Source organism: Fonsecaea pedrosoi (assembly GCF_000835455.1).
Source record: "Fonsecaea pedrosoi CBS 271.37 unplaced genomic scaffold supercont1.5, whole genome shotgun sequence".
Taxonomy (NCBI): domain Eukaryota; kingdom Fungi; phylum Ascomycota; class Eurotiomycetes; order Chaetothyriales; family Herpotrichiellaceae; genus Fonsecaea; species Fonsecaea pedrosoi.
In genome coordinates this window covers 2,986,654-3,008,589 of record NW_013550611.1, presented here as the reverse complement: position 1 = coordinate 3,008,589, position 21,936 = coordinate 2,986,654, and the positions used below count along the sequence as shown (strand labels likewise).

Here is a 21,936-nt window from a genome sequence, read left to right as displayed (position 1 = left end):
TATGCAGCCACCCAGCTGCCTGATGGTTGCATTTGCGCAGATGTGCATATGCACTTGCAGGGGCCTTGACTGCCAACTCATGCCCACCCCTACGAGGGTTGGGCTGTGAGATTGACTGCCTGCATCTGTGATTGCAGCTGATCTTCATCTGAGAGCCACTTGATGATGATGGCCATCCCTTCGATATACATCATTGGAGCCCAATGTACCGGCAAGACCACTCTGGTCGAGGCTGTCTCTCAACAGATCCACAGAGACCGATCCCATCTTTCCTTTGCGGTCATCAAGGAGCTTGCTCGCGGCGTCTTGATGGCGGCAGACGTGAACAGAGACGACATCCGAGCCGGGTCCGAGAAGGCCATGAATTTCCAGCGACTTGTGCTCCAGACGCAGCTCGACGAGGAACAGAAGCTCCAGAGCCACGAATTCATCATCTCAGACCGATCTGGCATCGACCCCATCGCTTATGCCAACCTATACGGTCCGCCGCAGGTTACAAAAGAAATGATCGAGACGTCTGCTTGGGAAGAGCTGAGAAAGAGATTGGACCAAGCCATCGTTATACTCTGTGAGCCAGTTCCACCCTGGCTGTTTGATGATGGAGTGAGGTTGATGCCGGAAGACATGAGCGAGTGGCTTGAGCTGCACAAAACCTTCATCAACCTGCTATGTCAAAACGAGCTTGAGTTCGACTTGTTGCCGGCGACAATCAGATCGATCGAAAAGAGAACAGCTTTTGTGATTGAAAAGTGGGAGGCTCGGGCGAGGCACAACGCCAGTTGGACGCCGTCAACTCAGCAAATGTGGGACCCGGGATTGGCGACGACGACCTTGTGACTCGAAGGAGATGATACTGAACCGAGAAATTGCATCATCACGCTGCGAATTTTGCTAGAAGAAAGATGAACTGCAACTAAACTACTCGACCGAGAAGAGGAAAGTACAAAAGTCGGTGAGTTGCCGTCCCTCCTAAGTCCTTTTTCTATGGTCCCTAATGTTCCTAATCATCATTCCTATAGCCTTTGCGCCTCTTCTCGATTCCCTGCTCTCAGTGTGCTGCGGACGTGGCACAGACCCAGCCTGATGGAGTCGTCTTGACCGTTGAGGTGATCCTGCCGTGGCATTAGCTATAGGCTCATCGGACCAAAGAAAAGTCCATAACACATACGTGGCCCAAATGGTCGAGGTGGTCCAGACTGTCTGATATGTGCGAGTGGTGCGAGTGCGTGTCGGTGTTGCTGCTGTGACTGTGATTGTCGTCTTTGCCTTTCCAGAGTATGCCGTTACTGGAGGAGGCGTGCTGGTAGTCAGAGTTAGTATTCCTGCAGAACTCTTCACTCGTTGCAACCTACACTGTAGTTGTCGTCGTTGCGTTTTCCGTGTCGATTTCGGTGCTTGTCGGGGCGATCACTGTGGTATATGAAGAGACAGCGTTGGCAGTATCGACAGAAGTGGTGGTGCATTGATCTAAGGAGATGTCAGCATATTCGATGACCACCAGCATGTCCACCCGCGAATACCTGGGCCACTGTCAACGGGCGAGTCATCTCTTCTTTGGCCAGCTCTCTTATTCCCGTTCCGACCGTTTCTCTCGAATTGACGCATTCGTGGGAGGATAGTGATTGATTCGAGGCTTGCGGCAAGGGTAGCCTTCGTAGGCCGAATGGTACATGTGGGATCCTTCGCTGGTGGCTGCGTTTTGCATGACGTGGTGACAGTAGTGGTCGAGACTGTCTTCGAGAACACTCTGCTGGTGCGTGTCCGCGTGATGGTTGATGTCGAATACACTGTTACTTGGGCGGGGGTGGTGGTTATGGTTCTTGTGATGGTCGTAGTAGGTACTGTAACTGTAGAAGGGGATGCCGTGGTTGAAAAGACATTGGTAATGGTCGTTGTGATCGTGGTGGACGGGGTAGATGTGACGGTGAACGTAGCAGTTGGAGTGGTTGTCACGACCACTGGTGGTGCCGCAATGATAGAAAACGATCTCATCCAGGCAAATGTCAAGCCTTCAATGACAATCGTCCAGTCTCCAGAGAACATATTGTTCTTGGTCACTTCATTACCAGGGATATTACTGGTTGCTGTTAGCAAGCAGACTCGTTTATGGTAACCCAAACAATTACCATGTCGATACCATATCCGCCCCGTCTGGTTGAACGGCAATGTCGGAGCAGAAGTACTCATCGCTGTTTGGATCGACCAGAATTGGAGTGACAGCGTCTTGTACATCACTTGCCTGGCAGCCTTTGTCACTGTCAGATTTTGGCTCGGCCCATGAAGGGGACGCTGTTCTCACCAAAGAATTCCGTGCCAAACGAGAAATAAGCCGTAGAAGTCGTATTGACACAGTAAGGTCCTCCAAGATTGACAAAGTCATATCCATACGACAAGCATTCGGCAGCAGATTTACCTGCAAGACCCAAAAAGACGGCGACAAGTATGAAATGCATATTGACGATTGAACACATAGACACAAAATGAAAGTGTTTTTCTCACAAAAGGACCAATGTCCGGCCTATATGACCATGTCGCAACATCTTGATCGGGTCGTTGTTGGCGGTGGAGGCCAAAGTATCACACCCCTTTGTAGAGATACTCTGAGATCTGAGACACAATGTCTTCCGCTCCCTAGCAAATGTAGACCCGGAGAACCCTGTACCCATGAAATTTGGCTTTGGTGAGAATCAGGCTGAGACATCAAGGGCCGGCAACATCCAGGATGTGGGCTTGAACTCGAAATTAGAAGCCAGCGGAATGGATCGCCAAAGGCTTTGATTGCAGTAGCAAATTCAGCTTTGGTCATAACGATATTGTCTAGGGGGTGTCAAGGTTCCACGGTCCCCAGATAGCATAAGGCGAGCCCGAAGACACGAGAGATACTCGAAAGGAGATCCGGGTATCTGGTTCAGCCATAATTCGCCAAACTGCTTCTTCGTATCACTCATAGCTCTTGTGAGGTTCCAATAAAAGAAACATGAGTGGTTTCTCTGAGCCAAGATAGACACACGTAATGTCTGGACTGGCCGGAATTGGGACAAGGGTGGTGGCGCCTGAGTTCAATCACAGCGATGCAAGGAGCATCAGACAATTGTAATTGTGGTTCAGTATCAAAGTGGACCGGAAAGAAGCGAGGGGGAATGCAACAATGAAGATTGTGACTTTGTCCCTTGAGATTCCAGATTCCGCACAATGGAAAAAGGGGGGTGGGAATTAAAGTGTCTGATTGGCCAATATCTTCCCGCTAGACCATTTTAGGAAAGGGAAACGACTATGCTTCGACTTCAGCGGCCTCGACGCCTCCAGCTATCGATCTTATTTACCGTCTTCGCCATTCTCAGCATTTCAATTCGGGCTGCTGCATTGATGGTTGAATACGCTGGAGAAATTCGTCATGGCCAGATTGAAAACAACGAGTGCAGCCCTTATTGCGGAAATTAGGCCCAAGAAATTGTCTCGGTTCTATTCTTGCCGTCGATGACCTGCTGTCCCAATCTGGCTTTTGTCGGACGAGGCTCCATCGAAACGAGAATCTGAGTGGCTCAAGAGAATGGCTGAATCCTTTTACTGTACGACTTCAAGCTGCTAGGGGTCCAAGACAACCTGGGCAAAGCCTCGTCTGTACCACGTTTCAACCACAATGATCCCAACATCCACCATACCGTCCCTAGATCGACATCTCGCCATGGCAAGGGAGGAAGCCATCATCTGAGATGAGTATCTCGGTTTCCTTTATATTGATGGGACTCGGGAGCCATCAGGTTTATCTCTTCCTATCCTCTACTCTGTCACTCTTGAAGTCTGTCCTCACCTTCGTCGCTCGCTATGTTGCTCTTCTTGTCCCTCGTTTCACTTCTTTTCTACCAGGCCTTTGCCAAATTTATCCCCAGAGCCGAATTGATTCGGATTGACAATGGCGTTCTGCCGAGGCAAGCATCATCGACGACTGGCAGTCCGTCAACCACGACCCTGACGCCAGATTCCCAGTGCACCAATGGGCCATTTACGCGCCAATGCTGGGGCAATGGCTTTAGCATTGCCACCAACTACGACAGCACCTGGCCCAACACGGGCAAGGTGGTGGAGTATTTTCTCGAAGTGCAAAACACCACGATGGCCCCAGACGGATTCTCCAGACCGGTGTACGCCATCAATGGTCGATTCCCAGGTCCCACCATCGTCGCCAACTGGGGTGACACGTTGAAGATCACGGTGAAGAACAGCCTAACCACCAACGGGACGAGCATGCATTGGCACGGTCTGCGTCAATGGAAGACGAACCACATGGACGGGACCAACGGTGTGACAGAATGTCCACTTGCCCCCGGCCAGTCGCGCACATACACCTTCTTGTGCACGCAGTTTGGTACGACGTGGTACCACAGCCACTTCTCGGACCAATATACGGACGGCGTCGTGGGGACAATGATCATCAACGGACCCGCAACGGCCAACTACGATATAGATCTGGGTGCCTTCCCGATCACCGATTGGTACTACCGCAGTGCGTTCGAGCTGGGGTATCTGATCAAGTATGGTGGATTCCCGCGCGGCCCTCCGCCGGGCAACAACGTCCTCATCAACGGCACCAACGTGAGCCTCAACGGGACGGCTGGTCGCTACAGCCGGACGACGTTGACGAAAGGCAAGAAACACCGTCTTCGCCTGATCAACACGTCGACCAACGACAACTTCAAGGTCGGCCTAGACGGGCACAACTTCACCGTCATCACGGCCGACTTTGTGCCCATCAAGCCCTTCAGCACCCAGTGGCTATTCATCGGCATCGGCGAACGGTACGACGTCGTCATCGAGGCCAACCAGCCCGTCGGCAACTACTGGTTCCACGCCGTGCCCCAGGCCGGCTGCAGCAGCAACCTCAACACCAACGCGCTGGCCATCTTCTCGTACGCGGGCGCCGACTCGACGGCCTTGCCCTCGAACGCGACCCGGGCCAACGCGCCCCCAGCGCCGGACTGCAACAACCCCAACAGCCAGCTGATCCCGTACGTCAAGCTGGACGTGCCCAGCAACTTCACGATCCCGCAGTCGTCGCGGCTGGACGTGGGCTTCGCCATCGTGCAGAACCAGGCCCAGCAGACGCTGTTCCAGTGGAACCTGAACTTCACGGCGATCCAGGTGCCCTGGAGCGACCCGACGCTCGAGTACGTGCTGTCGGACAACACCAGCTACGCGGCCAACATGAACCTGATCTCGCTGCCCGAGGCCAACGCGTGGTCGTACTGGGTGATCCAGGCGGTGCCGACCATCGCGCCGCCCATCCCGCACCCGATCCACCTGCACGGCCACGACTTCTACGTCCTGGGCGCCGGCCAGGGCATCTTCAACAACTCGCAGACCCTCAACTACAAGAACCCGCCCCGCCGCGACTCGGCCATGCTCCCGGCCTCGGGCTACCTGGTCATCGCCTTCATCACCGACAACCCGGGCGCCTGGCTCATGCACTGCCACATCGCCTGGCACGTCGGCCTGGGCCTCGGCGCCCAATTCTTGGAGGAGCCCGACCAGATCAAAAACCTGGGCATCGGCCCGGACTGGTACAAGCAGTGCAGCGACTGGAATACGTACAGCCAGACCGCCGTGTTTCAGCAGGAGGATTCGGGTCTGTAAGAAATGTGGCTGCGACCAAATAAACAGAGTCTAGCGGGGGGAAAAAGTGCTTCTTTTCACGAATGATAGCTGGCAACACATGATCTTTTCGAGTATTTTGTGACGGACTTGGTAGTATGTTCTTTAAGTCGAAAGTAGCGGAATTTGTGTCAGAATAGATCGATCAAGTATTGAACCGATAGGCGTTGAATGTCCTCTCTCACGTTATGAGAATGACGCTCCTGTTGACCTGTGAAACACGAACTGGGACGCTGGCTCTCGTCATCTCGGGCACTCCAGCTTTGCGCGATTATCTTTGCCACAGCACGCGACCCCGGTACGAGGACATTGGGTCAGACAGCTTTATGGTGTTGAACAAGTGCTCGTGTTTTGATCTAAGACACTATACATAAATTCTCGGTTGGGGAAACAAAAGCATTGATTCTGAGTAAAGGTTGTGCCACCCCCAAACCAATTGCTCCATTTCCTTCTCCATCTCTCTCTTGCAGGGTAACGTCTACAGCACCGACAAGTTGGGGAACCGCTCCTGTAATGCCATTAAGTTAGCAGTCTGATATCGAAGTGGAAAAATGTTGTTCTGAGATGTGTGTAGGGAGAATATCAGAGAGATTCGTACCTGGTATCCCGGAGGCATCCATCGTCCCTTCTTGACCAATCTTGCCGTGTACTCGTCAATCTCCGGCGCGGCTGCAGCAACCTCGTCAACAGTAGTCTCATCCCAAGGTCTTGCGCCCTCGATATCGTTCAAAGCCTTCTCCAAGCTCCTCAGTTCGACCTCCACTTTGCCCTTGGTCTCCTCGGCATTCTTGAGCGCCACCTGTTCGAAGCTCTCGATGGCCTTGATCTGTTTGCTAACGTCGTAGGTTTTCGGCTGGAAGGTCTTGAAGTACTGCTCGATCTCATCGATCACGGCCGTGTTTTTCAGGATGGAGCGGTAGTGTCCGAAGTCGACAGTGGAGGGCTGGTCCTGGAGCACTTGCACCCGGCGTCGGGCGTCATCGTTTCGCTTCTTGAAGTTTGCTAGAGATGTGGCCGTGCTGCCGCGAAGACCGAGTTGGGTGCCGACTTTGCTCCAGTCGAGCTTGATTGCTGCGCGGGACTGTAGTGAGGGAAATTGCGCGGTTAGTCAAACGGCATTCAAGCAAGCCTCTTTCCAAGCAAATCTGGAGGGTGGTTGACAGGAGCTTGTAAACGTACTTGAGCAGCCATCTTGAGGAGTCTAAGGGTGAAAGATACTGGGAGGGGTGAGCGAGTTGTCGAGCTTTGATTTTGAGAAAGGTCGGAAGTTGAAGGTCCCTGAGCTCCAGCGAAACTCAATGCCAAACCCCATCACGTGATTATCACATTTCTCAAAGCTGTTTTTCGTCTGGTCTGACGTCGCTTTAACTGCTTTGCTCATACATCTAAAGAAACCTTCAATTTCCCCCAACTCAACTACACTTGGAGATGGACAAAGAAGAAAGAGTCAACGACTAGTCAAAGACTAGTGCATTTGTTGAGATGCATTTGAGCATCTGGAGACATAGCTCGAGGTTCAAGCCCGCATACATAGCGTACATAGCAATACAGGCTTGGATTGCTGAGGACCATTGAACCAATTGTGTGGAAGACCGACTACCCCCATAGAAGCGAGCAGATCCAGAAACTTTTAGTTTGCCTTTTCCTGATCATACACTCAACGCCATGATGGAGTTGACTATGTCGTTGCCGTTCTCTTTCAGAGCTTTGACAGCCTTCTTCCGTGACACGGAGGCCTGGGTCATGACGAGTTCGATGTCCTTAGCCTCGAGACCACTATCATCCACTTCCTCGTCATCGTCTTCTTCATCCTCGGCCTTCTTGTCTTCGACAGCCTTGCCCTTGCCATTCTCAGCTGCATGATCGTGGCCAGAGTGATCTGCGTTGGCGGCTTCTGCAGCTGCGAGCTGTTGAGCGGCAACGGCTTGGGATTGTGAGTTGAGGTCTTCGATCTTGGCCTCTCCAAAGATGCTAGCAGTTTTGTTAGTGGACGTTTGGACACCGAGACAAATTCAGCTTACATCCAAGTGTTGCTGGTTGGCGAGCGGTAGACATCAGGGTTAGAGATGACGAAGAGAATCTATGGGCGAGAGTCAGCTACCCGCAACAGAACCAGTGCTCACAGAATCTCGACAGAGACATCTGCCATCGCGTGGATGAGAGCTTACTCCTTTTGGTCTCCTCAGCGTAACACGTGTGATCCCCGGGACGTGCTTCAAGCCCAGCTTGCCAATTGCCTTTCTCGCCTTCTTCTCGTTTCGGCTGTGTACTGCGACTGCAGAACCTGCCGGAATATTGGCTTCTCCTTCACCAGCGGCTTCAGGTTCGGAGTCGGATGAGCTGGAGGCATCTTCTGCTGCGGCCTTCTTGTCAGGCTCGTCATCAGGGAGCTCTTCTATTCTGGGGTTCGACATGATGATCGGCTAGTGAAGAGAGGACTGGTTGAGATGTACTGCGCAGTTGCAAAGGTTAGCTGAGCTTCGCTTCAGGTTTGTGGGATAGGATTAGTGCTCTCTGAGATACGGGTTCCGATATCTTTGAGCGCCAATACATTCGAGCGACGAGTAGCAAGAGCTAGGGACCTTACAGTTGAGCCTCTCTGAGCGGTTGATGAGCAACGGGATTTTGTGATTTGGATGTTCGACTGTTCGTTGAATTGTGGAATGGACGAGCCTCGGGTAAATTGCCCATCTTGTCCTACACCAGGGCTTGGCGTTCTTTCAATAACTGGAGACATGGACGAGTCAGTCCCTTGAGATTGCTTTCAGAGGAATATGCCATCATGCCATTACCGAGTACATGGGCAAGTTTCACCATCCGTGATCGCAGCCTTGTCCAGGAGGAAGCTCTAAAGTTAGTATGGCATGCGGTGCAGACACGAACGGTCAAGAGATCTCTACCGAGTACTCTAATGTAAGACGTGCAACGTCCGTCCAAGCGAGACATTGAGGGCTACAGAGAACAAAAAGAGTCGAAGTCAATGGGCGGCCGTTTAAGTGGCGCACAACGTGCTGAATTTTGTGTCAAAGAAAATGGCGTCCAGGGACAAACCATGTCCAGGATTTCCCTGAGTCCAGAATGCCGCGCAATGGGTAGGGACAGCGCATTTTCAGAAGGTGTATCCATGTTGTTCATCTTATCGCTTGCCCGATACACTAGATTTTGCGCAAGACACAGGGAGACTTGGGGCGGTACGTCATTTGTTGAAATAGGAGTCGTATCGCGCCCTGCATTAGGTAGCATGTACTTGTCGAGCTCAAGCAGCGTGGCGAGTAACCAAACGAACAGTCTCATTCTTGCAGGAACTTGCACCATAGGCCGGAGTTTTGCACATAGAGCAATCAGGCGATCAAACAGCCGACTCAAGAAGGAGAGCCATAATCACAATGAAAAGGGACGCAACAGGTGCCAACAGGTGAACGTGTCAAGCCTCGAAGTCTAAGATTCTCTCAGGTACATCCTGCTCACTACCGAGTGCACTGTTATCGTTGCAGGAGGCACATGGTGAAAAGCTCGACAACCCCTCATGAGTGAGTTTCCCATGATGATTTTGGTTTGAATGTTGATCGCATTTCATGAATGTATTGGAATCATGCTCTGCAGAAATTCCCACGCGGGCAAAGGGAAGAGAGCCACAGCCGCGGAATATTTTCTTTTCGTCAATCGAACCGACAGTGGTGCCTACCCTCGACATGCTGCAACTTGCATATCTTTGCTCATCTTGAAAATTTGTGAGCTGGATTGTGACGCCGTATCCGTGCCGAATTTATGCCTTCGCTGCTGCCCGAACCTTTGCCTGTGCCTTCAGAACTTCAAATCGTGCCTACAATCCCATAGGATTAGCGCTGATCTTCCACAAGGACATCCATTCAGAACTCAAAGGCAAGATCCCGTTCAAAGGGATTGCAGATCGTTCAGAGGATTGCTCACCTGCTTCTTCAACCTCATCACCTTGAATCGCTCGAAGTCAGTCAGATTCCTCCTCCTGTCCTGTTGTTCTCTCTTCTTTGCCCATGACGACTCTGACCACTTCTTGTCAACCTCGAAGCTCTCCCACTTCTTCTTCACTGCGCCAGTGCCTGCCGCCTTTGGTAGACCGGGAATGACCCAAGGGGTGAGGGAGACGGTGCTTGTAGCGATAGCCTGTCGGGGAACAACCGCATCTTCTTTCGTTGAGGGACCGTCGACCAAGATCTGGGAAATTTCGTGAGCACATATTTCCTCCGGTATTTCCCACGAGTGAACACATACTCTGCCAGGATCTATTATCTCAACCACGGTAGCCAGCTTGCCCTCGTAAGGCCCTGATCGGAGGGTGACCACTCGGCCGACCTCGACCAACTTCCATCCGGCGGGCTTGATATCGATGGTGGACATCTTGCCGGCAAATGAGGACTATGCGCAAGTATTAGTTTGTATCTGGAGTAAAGGATAGTCGGGCACGCATACGAATAGTAATGGGGAATATTGTTGTCGCCTCTACAATCAATTCGGAGATCTTTGGCAACGTGCAAGGGAAATTCGAGATAGTGCGTTCGCGCCAAGATATTTTGCGCCAAGAGCCGAGGCCGACGCTAAACCCTCTTGTGCCTCGTTCCTCTGTCGTGAAAGGACACGCGAATTTTCTTCCAGTATCTCTTTGTTTTTGCCATACTTTTCTCCCCATTTTGCTGCTAAGAAATGTCTCCTTCATCCAGTTCTATTCCCTCATGTAACATCCAACAACTCCCAAGGATGATGCTTGTCTCAAGCCAATGTGTAACTCCGTGTTCATTCCTTCGACTACCGAGACCACGGCTTGATTAATTTGTGAGTGTCTTGTTCTCCTATCCTATCACTTTCTTATGATGTTATAATTTGCGATTGAATTTGGTACTGGAGACTCTCGCCGGAGCCTCTTAACAGTCCCAAAGAGATGATATTCATTTCTTACATATGCTGAGTTTAGGAACCTGCACCCTGCTTTCGTTTGGCATGTTTAAAGGCTACGAATAATGTACTGACACTGCGAACAGTTGCTTTTAGAATTGTTGCGTTCCCCTTTCACCTCGACTTACTCGGAATCCCTTCAGCGAGCAGTATAAATGACTGTTTCTTGATTTGTGTCAATGTCTTCTCTGGTGACCATGTAACATCCAAGGTACGTACTTTGTTCTCTGATCGGCTTTTCCGATGATTACACCCTTTGCACTAGATAGTAAATGATCAACATTGACATGATCGTATCCCATTCACCAAGATCTCTGAGGAAATTTGACACCTTTGCATGTTCACTCAAGCTCTGCAAGTTCATTGCTGACCTTGTGCTAGGAAAGAAGCCTGAATCTCATCTGGTCGTCTGAGAGGGACCCGCTGCTTGGGAGATGGCCCCAAAAGACCCTTCTGATCCCCCCCTGAGCAGCTCGATCCATGCTTTACTGACTGACGAAAGTGGTCCATCTTTGCATCACTGCCCTCCGCCATTTCTGCAATCTTCTGGCCCACTCCTGCACCTTGCCTTCCGTTAGAGTTACCATCGCGTGTCTGAGATATTCCTCTACTTTGGAACAAGTCAACTCGTGTTCATCATTACCTATCAAATCGCACCAGCTTGTCTGACGGGGCTCACCCATGGTATAATGTCTCGAGGCCTTGTGGTGATGATCCGAATCGTCTCTTCGGGACGATCAACTCGGCTCATCTGCCTGTCTCTCCCATCATGAAGGGAGCGGTAGATGTCAGTAGGACTTGTACACGAGTAGATTGTAGATACTCAACGTTGCCCGACAGTGATGGCCTGGTTGGCTGTTTCCAAGTGCCACTGCAATTACTCCGTGTTCACTGCTTGTTGCCATGGAGGATGATGTGTTGCCTGGTCAAATGTTTCCTAAATCGCTAGAGTAACACAGCCGCATCGAGAACTGGTACAAACTTCCCTTTCGTCACACCATGGCAAATGGGATGCTTTCATACTCTCCTCTGGCCATTGGTCCGGAAACCCTGTTCTGCACACAGAGGGTTTCTAGCTCGAGAAAAACAAGTGCGTCTGTCAATATCTGCCGCAGGTGTCTCCAATCCAATATGGTATTCGCTTAAGCTGTTTCCTGCCAAGGCTCAAACTGCGCAATGCAGTGTTCATCAATCGAGAAGGGATCCATGTTGTCGCTTAGAGTGACTGGCATGGCCTGGACAGGTCTGTACGGCAGCAACGGGAAGTGGAGCGCGGTGGCGCGGCAATTGTTCGTACTTGTACGAGATAATCAGGTTGATAGCGAATGCTTGGTTATGGCGCACTTGACTGGGGTCAGAATTAAGGAACGTTCAACGGCGTGAACGGGCTTCGTCCGCCAGGGGGAAGACGACGCACCATAACGTTCGATCACTCAATCTGGGATAAGGTTGTGCAGAAGGGCTGACAGGGGGCTCAGCATGGAAGGATGTTTGGAAGTTGACTGGGGTTCTTCGACTCCACATGAGCTCGTTTTTCTTTGTTTCCCATGCTGCGCTCCCGTGCCCTGCAAGGCTCACACGGGGATGTAACGTGAATTCCTCCTCTTCCGCTTCTTCATCGGTCCCCGCAATGCTGGTGATGGTTCTCGTTCAGGTCAGATCGTGGGCGAGGAGGAAGTGATGGTCTGCCACGTCAAAGACCGTGCTCAGGGAGTCTGGAGGAGCCAACAATCTGGTGGTAGGGGTGCGGCAACAAATCTGAAGGCAAGTGCAGCACCCATGAAACAGTACATAAAACCCATCGCGTGCCGCACCTCAAAGTGACGATGGCAGGCGATCGAAAAGGAACACAAAGCCTTGCGAGTTCAAAGTGACGATCAACTGTCAGCTAGCTGGAGGGGACAGAGGCAGAGAGAGGGAGAAGACCTCATCTCTCACATCTTTGTGTTTCTCACCCAGCTTCACACCTTCGTTGACTTTGTGAATGATTGTGTCCATCTCGTCCTTCCCGCGTTCCTTCCTTTCGACACCACCTCTTCTCACCTCTCCTGTCGTCTTGTGCCACACACACCCTCACGCCAATATCGCTGCCACGGCGGTAATTAACCTGGTCTCCTGACCGCGCGCACTGAGATTTGAGCGACGCACACTGCCGACCTGCGTCGACACGCGCTCGGCTTACTTCACTCATCTGTCCAGCATATCCATCTTCTCCTTCCAATCTCTCACCGTCATATCGACATCAAGGCACTGGCTTATTTGGAACCCTCTCACTGAACACGCTTATCCGCTGGCACGGATGGCTTCACCTACTTCACCATGTGCTGGCTCCATGCCACGGGATATTAATAGTGCTGATCGAGGTACCATTGCCATGTCGACTCAAGTTCAACACGCTTATGCAAATGGCTATGATATGGCGCTGAGGTACAACACCGACGGACTCGGAATCACTTACATCGGTCTCGTCATCGCGTGGACCTGCCTCTTACTTCCTGCTGCTGTATTTCTCATGCGCAATCGACACTTGCCGTACCTACGCATTCGGAACATACCTCTCGCGGTCAGTGCTGTTGCAACTCTCCATGTGTACTGGGTCTTGTGCATGATCGCCTATGTCCTGAATGGATACTTCCCCTGTGCCACCGAATACTGGATTATGAGTATCTATCTTCCACTGGGCATCGCTCTATTCCAAGCAACAAATTCTCAATTACTCTCTGTTGCGACAGCACAGAAAAGATATGCGCATGGAGATGTTCTGGTCGAATCCCAGCCGATCACAGACCGGAAGACCCCAGTATGGCGCAAGTGGTGGCGCAGACTCAAGACATACAACGCTACAAAGAATACCATGGCATGGATTGGGATTGGTATGAGTATTCAGGTAAGTAATAGTCACTTCAGCTAGCACCCTGTCACTAACTCCCCAGGTTGTCTTTGCACTCATCATCTTTCTTGCCTCGCGAAAATTCCACCCGGGGTTCGGAGTCACAGGACAGGTGACCACAAGATCACTCTGCCGACGTGGATGGGAATGGTAAGCCTGGTGCTCAAACGCCCTGGAGTCAAATCTAACACTGGTCAGGTGGCCTTCAATCGTGTGGCAAATCGTCTGGTCTTGGATGTATGCGCCTGTACTTCTCTGGAGAGTCCGGAATATCCATGATGTTCACGGATGGCGGACGCAAACCATCGCTTGCATTGTTGCTGGGTAAGTGTTGACGACAACCACACGTGACGGCTTGTATTGATGACACCAGGTTACCTGCCTCACCTATGTGGTTAGTCGCACTGTATGCTGGACCTTTGCAAACGACAGTCGACAAGTACTTTGTCCCTCCCTTATGGTGAGATTCGCTCCTATTGTCCTATTGACGGCGATTGTCACTCATGCTATTCAGGTTTTCCCCTTCCATTGTCATCATGCAAGCTTCGGTCATATTTCTCCCTTTCTTTCAGATATTCAAGAACAGAAAACTCGAGACCGAAACACGCGAGATCATCGCCGAGTGGGAGGAAAAGCAGAAATTCAACGGCTCGCTGAACGCAGGGTCGACCAAAGCCGGCGTTCGATCACGGACTTCTACACGCCAATCTGTCAAGAGCACCACAAGCGCCCGCCAAGGAGAGATGTACACTATGAGCGCTCTCGAGACAACGCTGAAGTTGAATCCTACCCCTCTTCTCATGTTCTCGGCGCTGAAGGATTTCTCAGGAGAGAACATCAGCTTCCTGATCCACGTACGAGACTGGAAGGCTGCCTGGCTTACTGCCACTCCGAGATCCGGGATGCTGCGCAAGCAAGGACATGCCAGAACGAACGACCAGGAATTGACGCGGCGACAGTTTCAACAAGCGGTTGGAATTTATGCCTCCTTTGTGAGCCTAAACTATTCCGAGTTTCCGATCAACATCTCTTCAGCTCATCTCAGAGACCTGGAGGCGATCTTCGAGCAATATGCGGCCCTCGTCTGCGCAGAACCAACATCGAATGCTGCTACGCCCTTTGAAAACTATTGGTCCTCCACTGTCTCCGAGGACCTAGAAAGCCAAATGGGGAAGGATCAATTGTCGGTCGTTTCGACAGTAGTAGGAGAAGGTGGGAGAGGCGAGTTGAGACGCGAAAACAGTGAATCACTCCAACTGCAACAGTTGAAGATGACCAATTTCGGCGAGAGACTGCCCGCTAATATCGGCATTCCCGACGCTTTCGACGAGAAGGTCTTTGACAAGGCTGAGCTCAGCATCAAAGAATTGGTCCTGACCAACACATGGGCCAAGTTTGTAAAAGCTGGCTTCGCTCAAAACAGTGTCAAGTCGAGCTTCACGGCTCGTCTCGAGGCGGTAGTCGACTCTTGTCGACTTCGAATCCCAAGCCGACTTCCAAAGCTTGCTGGCAAGCCAAGGAAATAACGTCGATAATTTCAGGGCGGCATTTTTGTGGGATCATAGCGCGGAGACATTATGAAGGCAAGTGGTCGGGGGAAAAAACAAGAATTGTGCTACGGAAATTGATACCAAATGTCACGGATTTGTTTGCGTATGCTATGGGGGTCTAGGATTGCTCCGACATGACGCTCGCTGGAAATCGAGGATAGTATGGTGGAATATCCATGGAAGTTGCATTGGCTTCCTCTGTATGACCAGATTTCGGGAGTTTGTGGCCGGGCCTGGAGAGATAATGGCTGATGCATTTGATATCCGTGGATGCCATATTCAAGAACCGAGTCACAGCTTTCGCCGTGCGCATATGCATGACTTGCTAATCTCTGAATAGCTGGGAGACTGATGGCCACAGCAGAGAGTAACCAGCAGTGAGTGACACACGACATGCTCCTTAGCAAGGAATACCACTCATCAATACATAAGGACACTCAAATCCTCCCTCGCCTTCCCGCTACCGCCACCATCTCCATCTCCGTCGCCATTGGCGTTGACTCTCTCGTAGCCCTGTCCCTGTCCGCGTCCATCTCGATCCGCATTCTCGGCCTCTCCGTCGTCGTCATCATCATAATCCTCATCATAATGATGACCCCCCACCTTCCGCCCGACGAACCACCAACAGGGACTGAAGATCCCCTCGCGGCCGGCCTCGGCGGTACTGTCGACGCAGTACGCCAACGTGGTCATCGCGTCCGTGACGCCCCGATCCCACAGGCCGACGCGCTCGCCGACCCAAATCGTCCAGAAGCACAGGCGCCGCGGCCACGTCGACATCTTCCACGCCGTCCAGTAGTCCGTCCAGGTGGTGGCGAGGTGCGTCGCGCCCTCGAGCGGCCAGTACCATGGGCGGAAGGTCGTGGGAGGGATCGGGAGGGAATCGGGGAGGGGCGTCGTCGTGGGTGGGGCGGGAAGAAGGAGGGAGATACCATCGTCAGGAGAGAGTGAGGATTTGAAAGGTATGAGGACAGAGCTTTGAGGGGTTTGGTCAGAAGATGGTGGAGGAGGAGGAGGAGCAGGGGTGGGAGAGGGAAGGGTGTGGTCCTGTGGGCTGGTGCTCTCGTGTCCTTCAATGTCGATGTCATTGCCCCGATTCTTTCTAACCACCCCTCTCTGTGTCTTCGTCTTCGTCTTCGTCTTCGCGGTGGCGGAAGCGGACGCAGAATCCTCCACCAGACTCTTCGCATAGTCAAAACGCGCCGCAAAATCCTCTTCGTGGAGGATCTCGAATCCGGCCCCCTTCATCGCCTCGCGCGCCTCGTCGCTCGTGCGCAGGTTGCTCACGCCGTTGCCTCTCTCCACCCGGTTCCGCATCCCCACGTGCCTTTGGTCCGTCGGGTCGTATTTCGGCGTCATGACCCATTCCGAGAGACCGAATATGGCGCCGGGCTTGAGCACGCGCGCGACGCCGCTGTACACCTGCAAGAGGGAGGGGGAGTGGACTGTCGCCTCGATGGCGTAGGCGGCGTCAAAGGACGCGGGGGCGAAGGGGAGGTCCTGGCTTTGGGTTTTAGTACTCGTTCGTACATGTGGGTTCTGTCGTTATCTTCCCCAGTTCCTCCTGGCTTGAAGGGGACTTTGTCGTATAGAAGGGATGGTCGGATCATGAGGGGAAAAAAAGGGGTGGAAAGAGGCAGACTTAAGCGAAAGAGCGGGAACACCCTGAGATGTTCGAGTTCTGGAAAGCTAGCTCACCAGGAAATCTGCCCTCACAAAGGTACACTTGTCCTGCAAACCCTCCATCCTCGTCAAGTAGACGGCGCGATCGATCTGGGTCTGGTTGATGCACACGCCCACGATCTCGCAGCCCACAAACTTTGCAATCTCGCGCGCGGGCCCGCCGATGCCGCAGCCCACGTCGAGGACTTTCATGTGCGGCTTCAGGCCCATGACCAGGGCGAGGCGGTGCTCGTAAAAGGCCAGCGCTATGGCGATGGTGCTGTCGCACGGAGGGAAAGAGGGCGGGAAGGGGGCGTAGTGGAAATGGGTGGACCAGCCGCTTTCGTATGCTGCAGAGGCGAAATTGTAGTATCTGTAAGAGACAGGGAAAGAGAGGCATTGATTTTGATGATTAGCATAGGTCCTATATTTCTCTCTGTCCCTCCTTCGCTCCCTCCGTATTTCAATCCCTTCGGGTTGCTTTCGTTGGTGTATTGGTGTGATCTTCAAGGGTATTATGGGCAATGAACCATTTTGTATCCACGCCTTCAGAAATGGCACAAACTGTACTCACGATTCAGCAACGTCTGTCGCCGCTTCTCGTCTCTTCCTCCTCTCCTGCTCGGTCACAGTGGTCTGGTCGTCATCCTTGCCAAAGTGGGAGGTGAAGGTGTTGACGACACCGGCAAAGTTCTCGATCTTCTTGGGGTTGCCATGTCTGTCCCCCATTGTGCTGGGTAGCTGGCTGCCAGGTGGTCTTTTCGTCCGTCTTATTGCTAGGCTTTTTTCGGTGTCTCAGAGAACAAAGATTGCCTGTGATGGCTTTCGAATCGCGACAATATGTACCGGTTGTTCAAGAAGGCCCGATGAACCGCACCCGCGCGCCTGAACTGGAGGAGCGGCCATGAATCATTCTGTTGGGCGGTCGGCACATGTACATACATGGTTAATGCTCTCCCTTTGCGGGGCGAGCAAACGGGGAAGAATGTGTCCATTGTCAGCGAGAACAATACTAAGCAGCGCCATGTGGTGAGCGATGGTCAAGAGGTCAACATGCTGAGAGTCATTGGTATGTGCGGCAAGGGATGATGTTTGTCACTCACGGAAAGACATGGTGACGTGTCAGTAAACCACCATTTTCGTTCGTTCACCCCTTGCACAGTCCTGAATATCGACCTGTCGACATGGCATTAGCCCAGTCCCGTCTCGTTTGTAGATAATGGCATTGCCTCGAAGCCGGACGGTTGTTGACAGAGTGAAGAGATGGTTGCCAAAGTATTTCGGACACGTCACTAGCGACATTATTAATGTGGATTTCCACTTACCACTTCCATATGATCAACCACGATGAAGCTACACACTTCGAAGTTGGTTACGTAGCCCGGTAGGTTCACAATCCTTTCGCTCTACACCTCCGTCGGCGTCTCAAGAACAGACTCGATAGGAATCAAAAGCCAGAGCCGAGCAGTATCAGTGTCAATGTCATAAAATGCAATTCATCGTATTCTACTAGCAGAGAGATTTTTCTATCACTGCAACAGGCGGAGAGGCTGCCACATTTATCTATCCATTTCGCAGGGAATAGACATGGACGGGACAACCTTGCCTCCCGGGGATCAAGATTGACAAAGGCCCCATCGTCTACCTTCATACCACAACCACTTCTTCCGCTCTACTTCTTCTTAGTTTGCTGCTTCTTTCCTCGAGCATCTCGTTGCGTGCAGATCTGCTTTTGGAGGGTTGTCATCATACAATGCCTCAGGACCATAAACTCATGTATGCAATTCGTAAAGTCATGGCCTTTTCTATTTGCGCCTTCACGTCGAGTGCTCTACAACTTGTCTGTTTGCACCGTTAGTAACTATCGAACACAGAACAGGAATCAAAGAGTAACTTACCATAGTAGTTGTCATAGCCCGGAACTTGCTCCTTGAGACCCTTCCTCTTACGCATGTCCGTAACAATCTTGCCAACCATGGTAGTAGCATCAAGCGGCGAGCCACCAGGAAGGATTTGCCAGTGATCAAAGACGGATTGAGGGAAGGCTTGGCCACCGGTGGCAGCACGCAGATCAGCATTGAAACCAAATGACTCCAAGACGGGAAGATATGCCTTGACGGTGAAAAGCGGGGTTCCGACACGTTGCTCTTCGGAGAAGACGTGACCTCTTCTGCGGGTAAGGACACCGTAGATACCACCCATGGCTTGTTCTGGAACCTGGATCTCGACCAAGTAGACGGGTTCGAGGAGACCGGGGTCGGCGAGCAGAGTGGCCGCATAGAGCACACGTCGAGCAGTGGGGATAATCTGGCCACCACCACGGTGAATGGCATCAGCGTGGAGGGTCACATCCATGATGTTGAAGCGGATTGAGCGCATGGCCTCTTCGGCAATCGGACCTTCGCGAGTCGCCCACTGGAAACCGGACACGAAAGAATCCTTGATTTCGTTGAGGTACTGGACGGCCTTGGTCTGGTCAACCAACAAGTTGGCACCAGTGGTGTCGGGACCGAACGCCCAGATCTTACGAGCATCCGTAACATCCCAGCCGTGCTCATCGGCGAGGATACGGGCACGGGCCTTGAAATCGTCACGAGGCGTGATCTTGCCGTTCTCAATATCCTTCGACACTTCTTCACCAAGAGGCTCGGCGATGACATACAGACGGTTATGCTTGTTGGGAGACTTGGACAGGGCAGTCATGCTCGAGGTGCCGCCAACAGTCTCACGGTAAGACACGACTGGGTCGCTGATCTTGAGAGGAACACCGGCGTGGTCTTCTTCCAAATCCTTCAAGCAAATTTCCAAGTGAAGCTCACCGGCACCGGCAACAATGTGCTCACCGGATTCGGAGATTTGCGTCAACACGCAAGGATCGGACTTGGACAATCGCTTGAGACCTTCGACGAGTTTGGGCAAGTCGTTGGCGTTCTTGACTTCGACCGATCGTCGCACGACGGGGGAGACGGAGAACTTCATGACCTTCAGGTTGTGGGCGGTTTCGGAGGTGGTGAGAGTACCAGACTTGAGCAAGAACTGATCAATACCAACCAAACCAATGATGTTACCAGCGGGCATATCATCAATAGGCTCGACGGTACGACCCATCATCAGGACAGTTCGTTGAATGGACTTGATGAACAGATCTTCCTTCTTGCCAGGAACATAGTTGGGCCCTTGGATGCGGACCTTCATGCCGGATCGGACAGTACCAGCGAAGACACGACCGAAGGCATAGAAACGACCTTTATCGGAAGTTGGCACCATCTTGGAGACGTAGAGCATGAGATCGGCATTGGGATCACAGTCGCGGATCGCAATGCAGGATGGGTCATCAGCCGGTCCCTCGTACAGGGTCTCGGCACGATATTTCTGGGCAGTGACGGGAGAGGGCAGATGGATAACCATCATTTCGAGCAGGGCATCGGCAGCCGGCAAGAATTTCCTCATGGCAGCCTTCAAAAGACCCTTGCCCGGAAGTTCCTTTTCTTCACTGGTGATCTTGATCTCGAGCTTGGCGCAGAGCTCAACGAGTTGGTCGACTTTTCCCTTCTGGAATGCATCAAAGATCTTGAAGATGGGGTCGAGAATGAATTGGTTGAAAGCACGCTCAAGGGTCTTTCCCTCGTGCTCGGCAGTCTTGGTCCATTTCTTGGTCTTTGGGTTGAAGTAGTTGTCGCCCCAAAGACGTTCCATCATCTTGGTCTTGTCAACACCGAATTTCTTGGCGTATCTGACGGCGAATTGCCGCACGGTGAATGCCCAACCGTGAAGCCCGGAACCGAACGCAACGGTGCCTTTCTCGGGGAAGACTTGGACATCACCCAGGGCCTTGTCGAGGTAGGTGGAGATGATGACGTTGACCGACTCGATTGTACGAAGGAAAGATTGGTAGAGATCTTCCTTTTGGAGTTGCAACTCGAGCAGAGCTCGGTCGACCTTGTTGATGATGACCACTGGCTTGATACGCTCACCAAGAGCCTGTCGGAGCACAGTCTCGGTCTGGACACAGACACCTTCGATGGTGTCGACGACCACCAAGGCACCATCGGTAACTCGGAGAGCTGCCGTCACCTCGGATGAGAAGTCGACGTGGCCGGGCGAATCAATCAAATTGATCAAGAATTCGTTACCGTCGACTTTCTGAGAAATGAATTAGTCATCGGCAGGGTATCAGCGACTCGAGCGCATCTCTCACCTGGGGAATGTCCTTCAAATCTTCCTCGTCCGGAAGATGGGCATAAAGGGAGATGGCAGTCGACTTGATGGTGATACCACGCTCCTGCTCATCTTTTCTTGTGTCTGTAAACCGGCTGCGGAATTGTCATTATCTTTCCCTTGAGCACATAGTGGCGCGAAGACCTACGCTTCTCCTGCCTTTGCTGCAGAAATAATACCAGCTCGCTGAACGAGAGAATCGGTCAAGGTGGATTTGCCGTGATCGACTGCGTATCCGGTCAGCTTCCGTAGTCTCCAGACGACAGATGTGCGACATACCGTGAGCAATGACAGACATGTTGCGAATGTTCGCTGGCTTGTCCATCAACTTTTTGGGGTATTAGTCCACATCTCGCATAGCAGCCAGAATCCAATCAAGTCCAACTCCATAATCGGGTGTTGTCGAAGGAGGGGCAACTTACAGCGCGGATTTCTTCGATCGTAAACTGCCAACGACTTAGCCATGACCAGCTGATACAGAGCGAGAACGATGTAGACTTACGTTGACCATTTTGACGGTTTTTGATGTTGGAACTGCCCTAAAACGGCGGAATAGTGCGCTCCCTTGAGCTACTGAGAAGAATTGATGCAAGATCGAGAGCTCGCTCAATCTGCCAAAAAACGGAGCGAGAACCTGCGCGGGTATAGACGAAGAAGGATGGAAATTGCAGCTGGTTGAGCCGCGTGTTTGGTACGGGAGAACTCGAAGGGAAAAGAGGGTGAGGGAGGGGTTGGACTGAGATGAGAAAATCTTGGTGGTTAGAAATGCAAGAGTCGAGTGCGGCAATTTGCCAAGCAAGCATTCACGTGGGGCTTGGAGGGTCCCAGCAAGTTCAACAAGTGAGCGAGTGAGGTGACAGGGTGAGTTCCCGTACCGTGGTACCCCGCCAATGATCGAGGGCGCAGTCACCGTCGGGACGCCGTCTGCCGTGCAAGCTGTTAACTCCGGCCCTTGGCCACCGCTTCCTTCCTCTGGGACTGTATCTAGCTGCGCCAGACGAGAGGTGCTATGACTCTACCTCCTCGGTAGGCAGTAGG

The 21,936-nt window shown here is 52.2% G+C and overlaps 9 protein-coding genes across 9 annotated transcripts; 3 read left to right on the top strand and 6 right to left on the bottom strand.

Annotated features, from left to right (window-relative positions):
* Positions 1–168: 168 nt before the first annotated feature.
* Positions 169–837, top strand: Z517_08563 (uncharacterized protein; the record flags this gene model as incomplete). Its single annotated transcript, XM_013427078.1, has 1 exon — positions 169–837. One exon carries the CDS (start codon positions 169–171, stop codon positions 835–837), a length of 669 nt encoding a protein of 222 aa, XP_013282532.1.
* A 211-nt stretch (positions 838–1,048) lies between these two features.
* Positions 1,049–2,453, bottom strand: Z517_08562 (uncharacterized protein; the record flags this gene model as incomplete). The annotated part of the gene is made up of 6 exons (XM_013427077.1): positions 1,049–1,112; positions 1,169–1,300; positions 1,353–1,467; positions 1,521–2,077; positions 2,127–2,247; positions 2,300–2,453. 6 exons carry the CDS (start codon positions 2,451–2,453, stop codon positions 1,049–1,051), a joined length of 1,143 nt encoding a protein of 380 aa, XP_013282531.1.
* A 1,372-nt stretch (positions 2,454–3,825) lies between these two features.
* Z517_08561 (uncharacterized protein) lies at positions 3,826–5,631 on the top strand (the record flags this gene model as incomplete). Its single annotated transcript, XM_013427076.1, has 1 exon — positions 3,826–5,631. The coding sequence occupies one exon, from the start codon at positions 3,826–3,828 to the stop codon at positions 5,629–5,631; it is 1,806 nt and encodes a 601-aa protein (XP_013282530.1).
* A 496-nt stretch (positions 5,632–6,127) lies between these two features.
* Positions 6,128–6,840, bottom strand: Z517_08560 (uncharacterized protein; the record flags this gene model as incomplete). The annotated part of the gene is made up of 3 exons (XM_013427075.1): positions 6,128–6,157; positions 6,248–6,730; positions 6,829–6,840. 3 exons carry the CDS (start codon positions 6,838–6,840, stop codon positions 6,128–6,130), a joined length of 525 nt encoding a protein of 174 aa, XP_013282529.1.
* A 458-nt stretch (positions 6,841–7,298) lies between these two features.
* Z517_08559 (nascent polypeptide-associated complex subunit alpha) lies at positions 7,299–8,063 on the bottom strand (the record flags this gene model as incomplete). Its single annotated transcript, XM_013427074.1, has 3 exons — positions 7,299–7,620; positions 7,671–7,729; positions 7,818–8,063. The coding sequence occupies 3 exons, from the start codon at positions 8,061–8,063 to the stop codon at positions 7,299–7,301; spliced, it is 627 nt and encodes a 208-aa protein (XP_013282528.1).
* Positions 8,064–9,415: 1,352 nt separating this feature from the next.
* Z517_08558 (uncharacterized protein) lies at positions 9,416–10,026 on the bottom strand (the record flags this gene model as incomplete). Its single annotated transcript, XM_013427073.1, has 3 exons — positions 9,416–9,472; positions 9,580–9,843; positions 9,901–10,026. 3 exons carry the CDS (start codon positions 10,024–10,026, stop codon positions 9,416–9,418), a joined length of 447 nt encoding a protein of 148 aa, XP_013282527.1.
* A 2,926-nt stretch (positions 10,027–12,952) lies between these two features.
* Positions 12,953–14,994, top strand: Z517_08557 (uncharacterized protein; the record flags this gene model as incomplete). The annotated part of the gene is made up of 5 exons (XM_013427072.1): positions 12,953–13,465; positions 13,512–13,618; positions 13,667–13,792; positions 13,842–13,928; positions 13,983–14,994. The coding sequence occupies 5 exons, from the start codon at positions 12,953–12,955 to the stop codon at positions 14,992–14,994; spliced, it is 1,845 nt and encodes a 614-aa protein (XP_013282526.1).
* Positions 14,995–15,438: 444 nt separating this feature from the next.
* Positions 15,439–17,409, bottom strand: Z517_08556 (uncharacterized protein; the record flags this gene model as incomplete). The annotated part of the gene is made up of 3 exons (XM_013427071.1): positions 15,439–16,518; positions 16,717–17,053; positions 17,255–17,409. 3 exons carry the CDS (start codon positions 17,407–17,409, stop codon positions 15,439–15,441), a joined length of 1,572 nt encoding a protein of 523 aa, XP_013282525.1.
* Positions 17,410–18,511: 1,102 nt separating this feature from the next.
* Positions 18,512–21,196, bottom strand: Z517_08555 (elongation factor 2; the record flags this gene model as incomplete). Its single annotated transcript, XM_013427070.1, has 5 exons — positions 18,512–18,522; positions 18,579–20,823; positions 20,879–20,993; positions 21,047–21,125; positions 21,178–21,196. 5 exons carry the CDS (start codon positions 21,194–21,196, stop codon positions 18,512–18,514), a joined length of 2,469 nt encoding a protein of 822 aa, XP_013282524.1.
* Between the last annotated feature and the right edge of the window lie 740 nt (positions 21,197–21,936).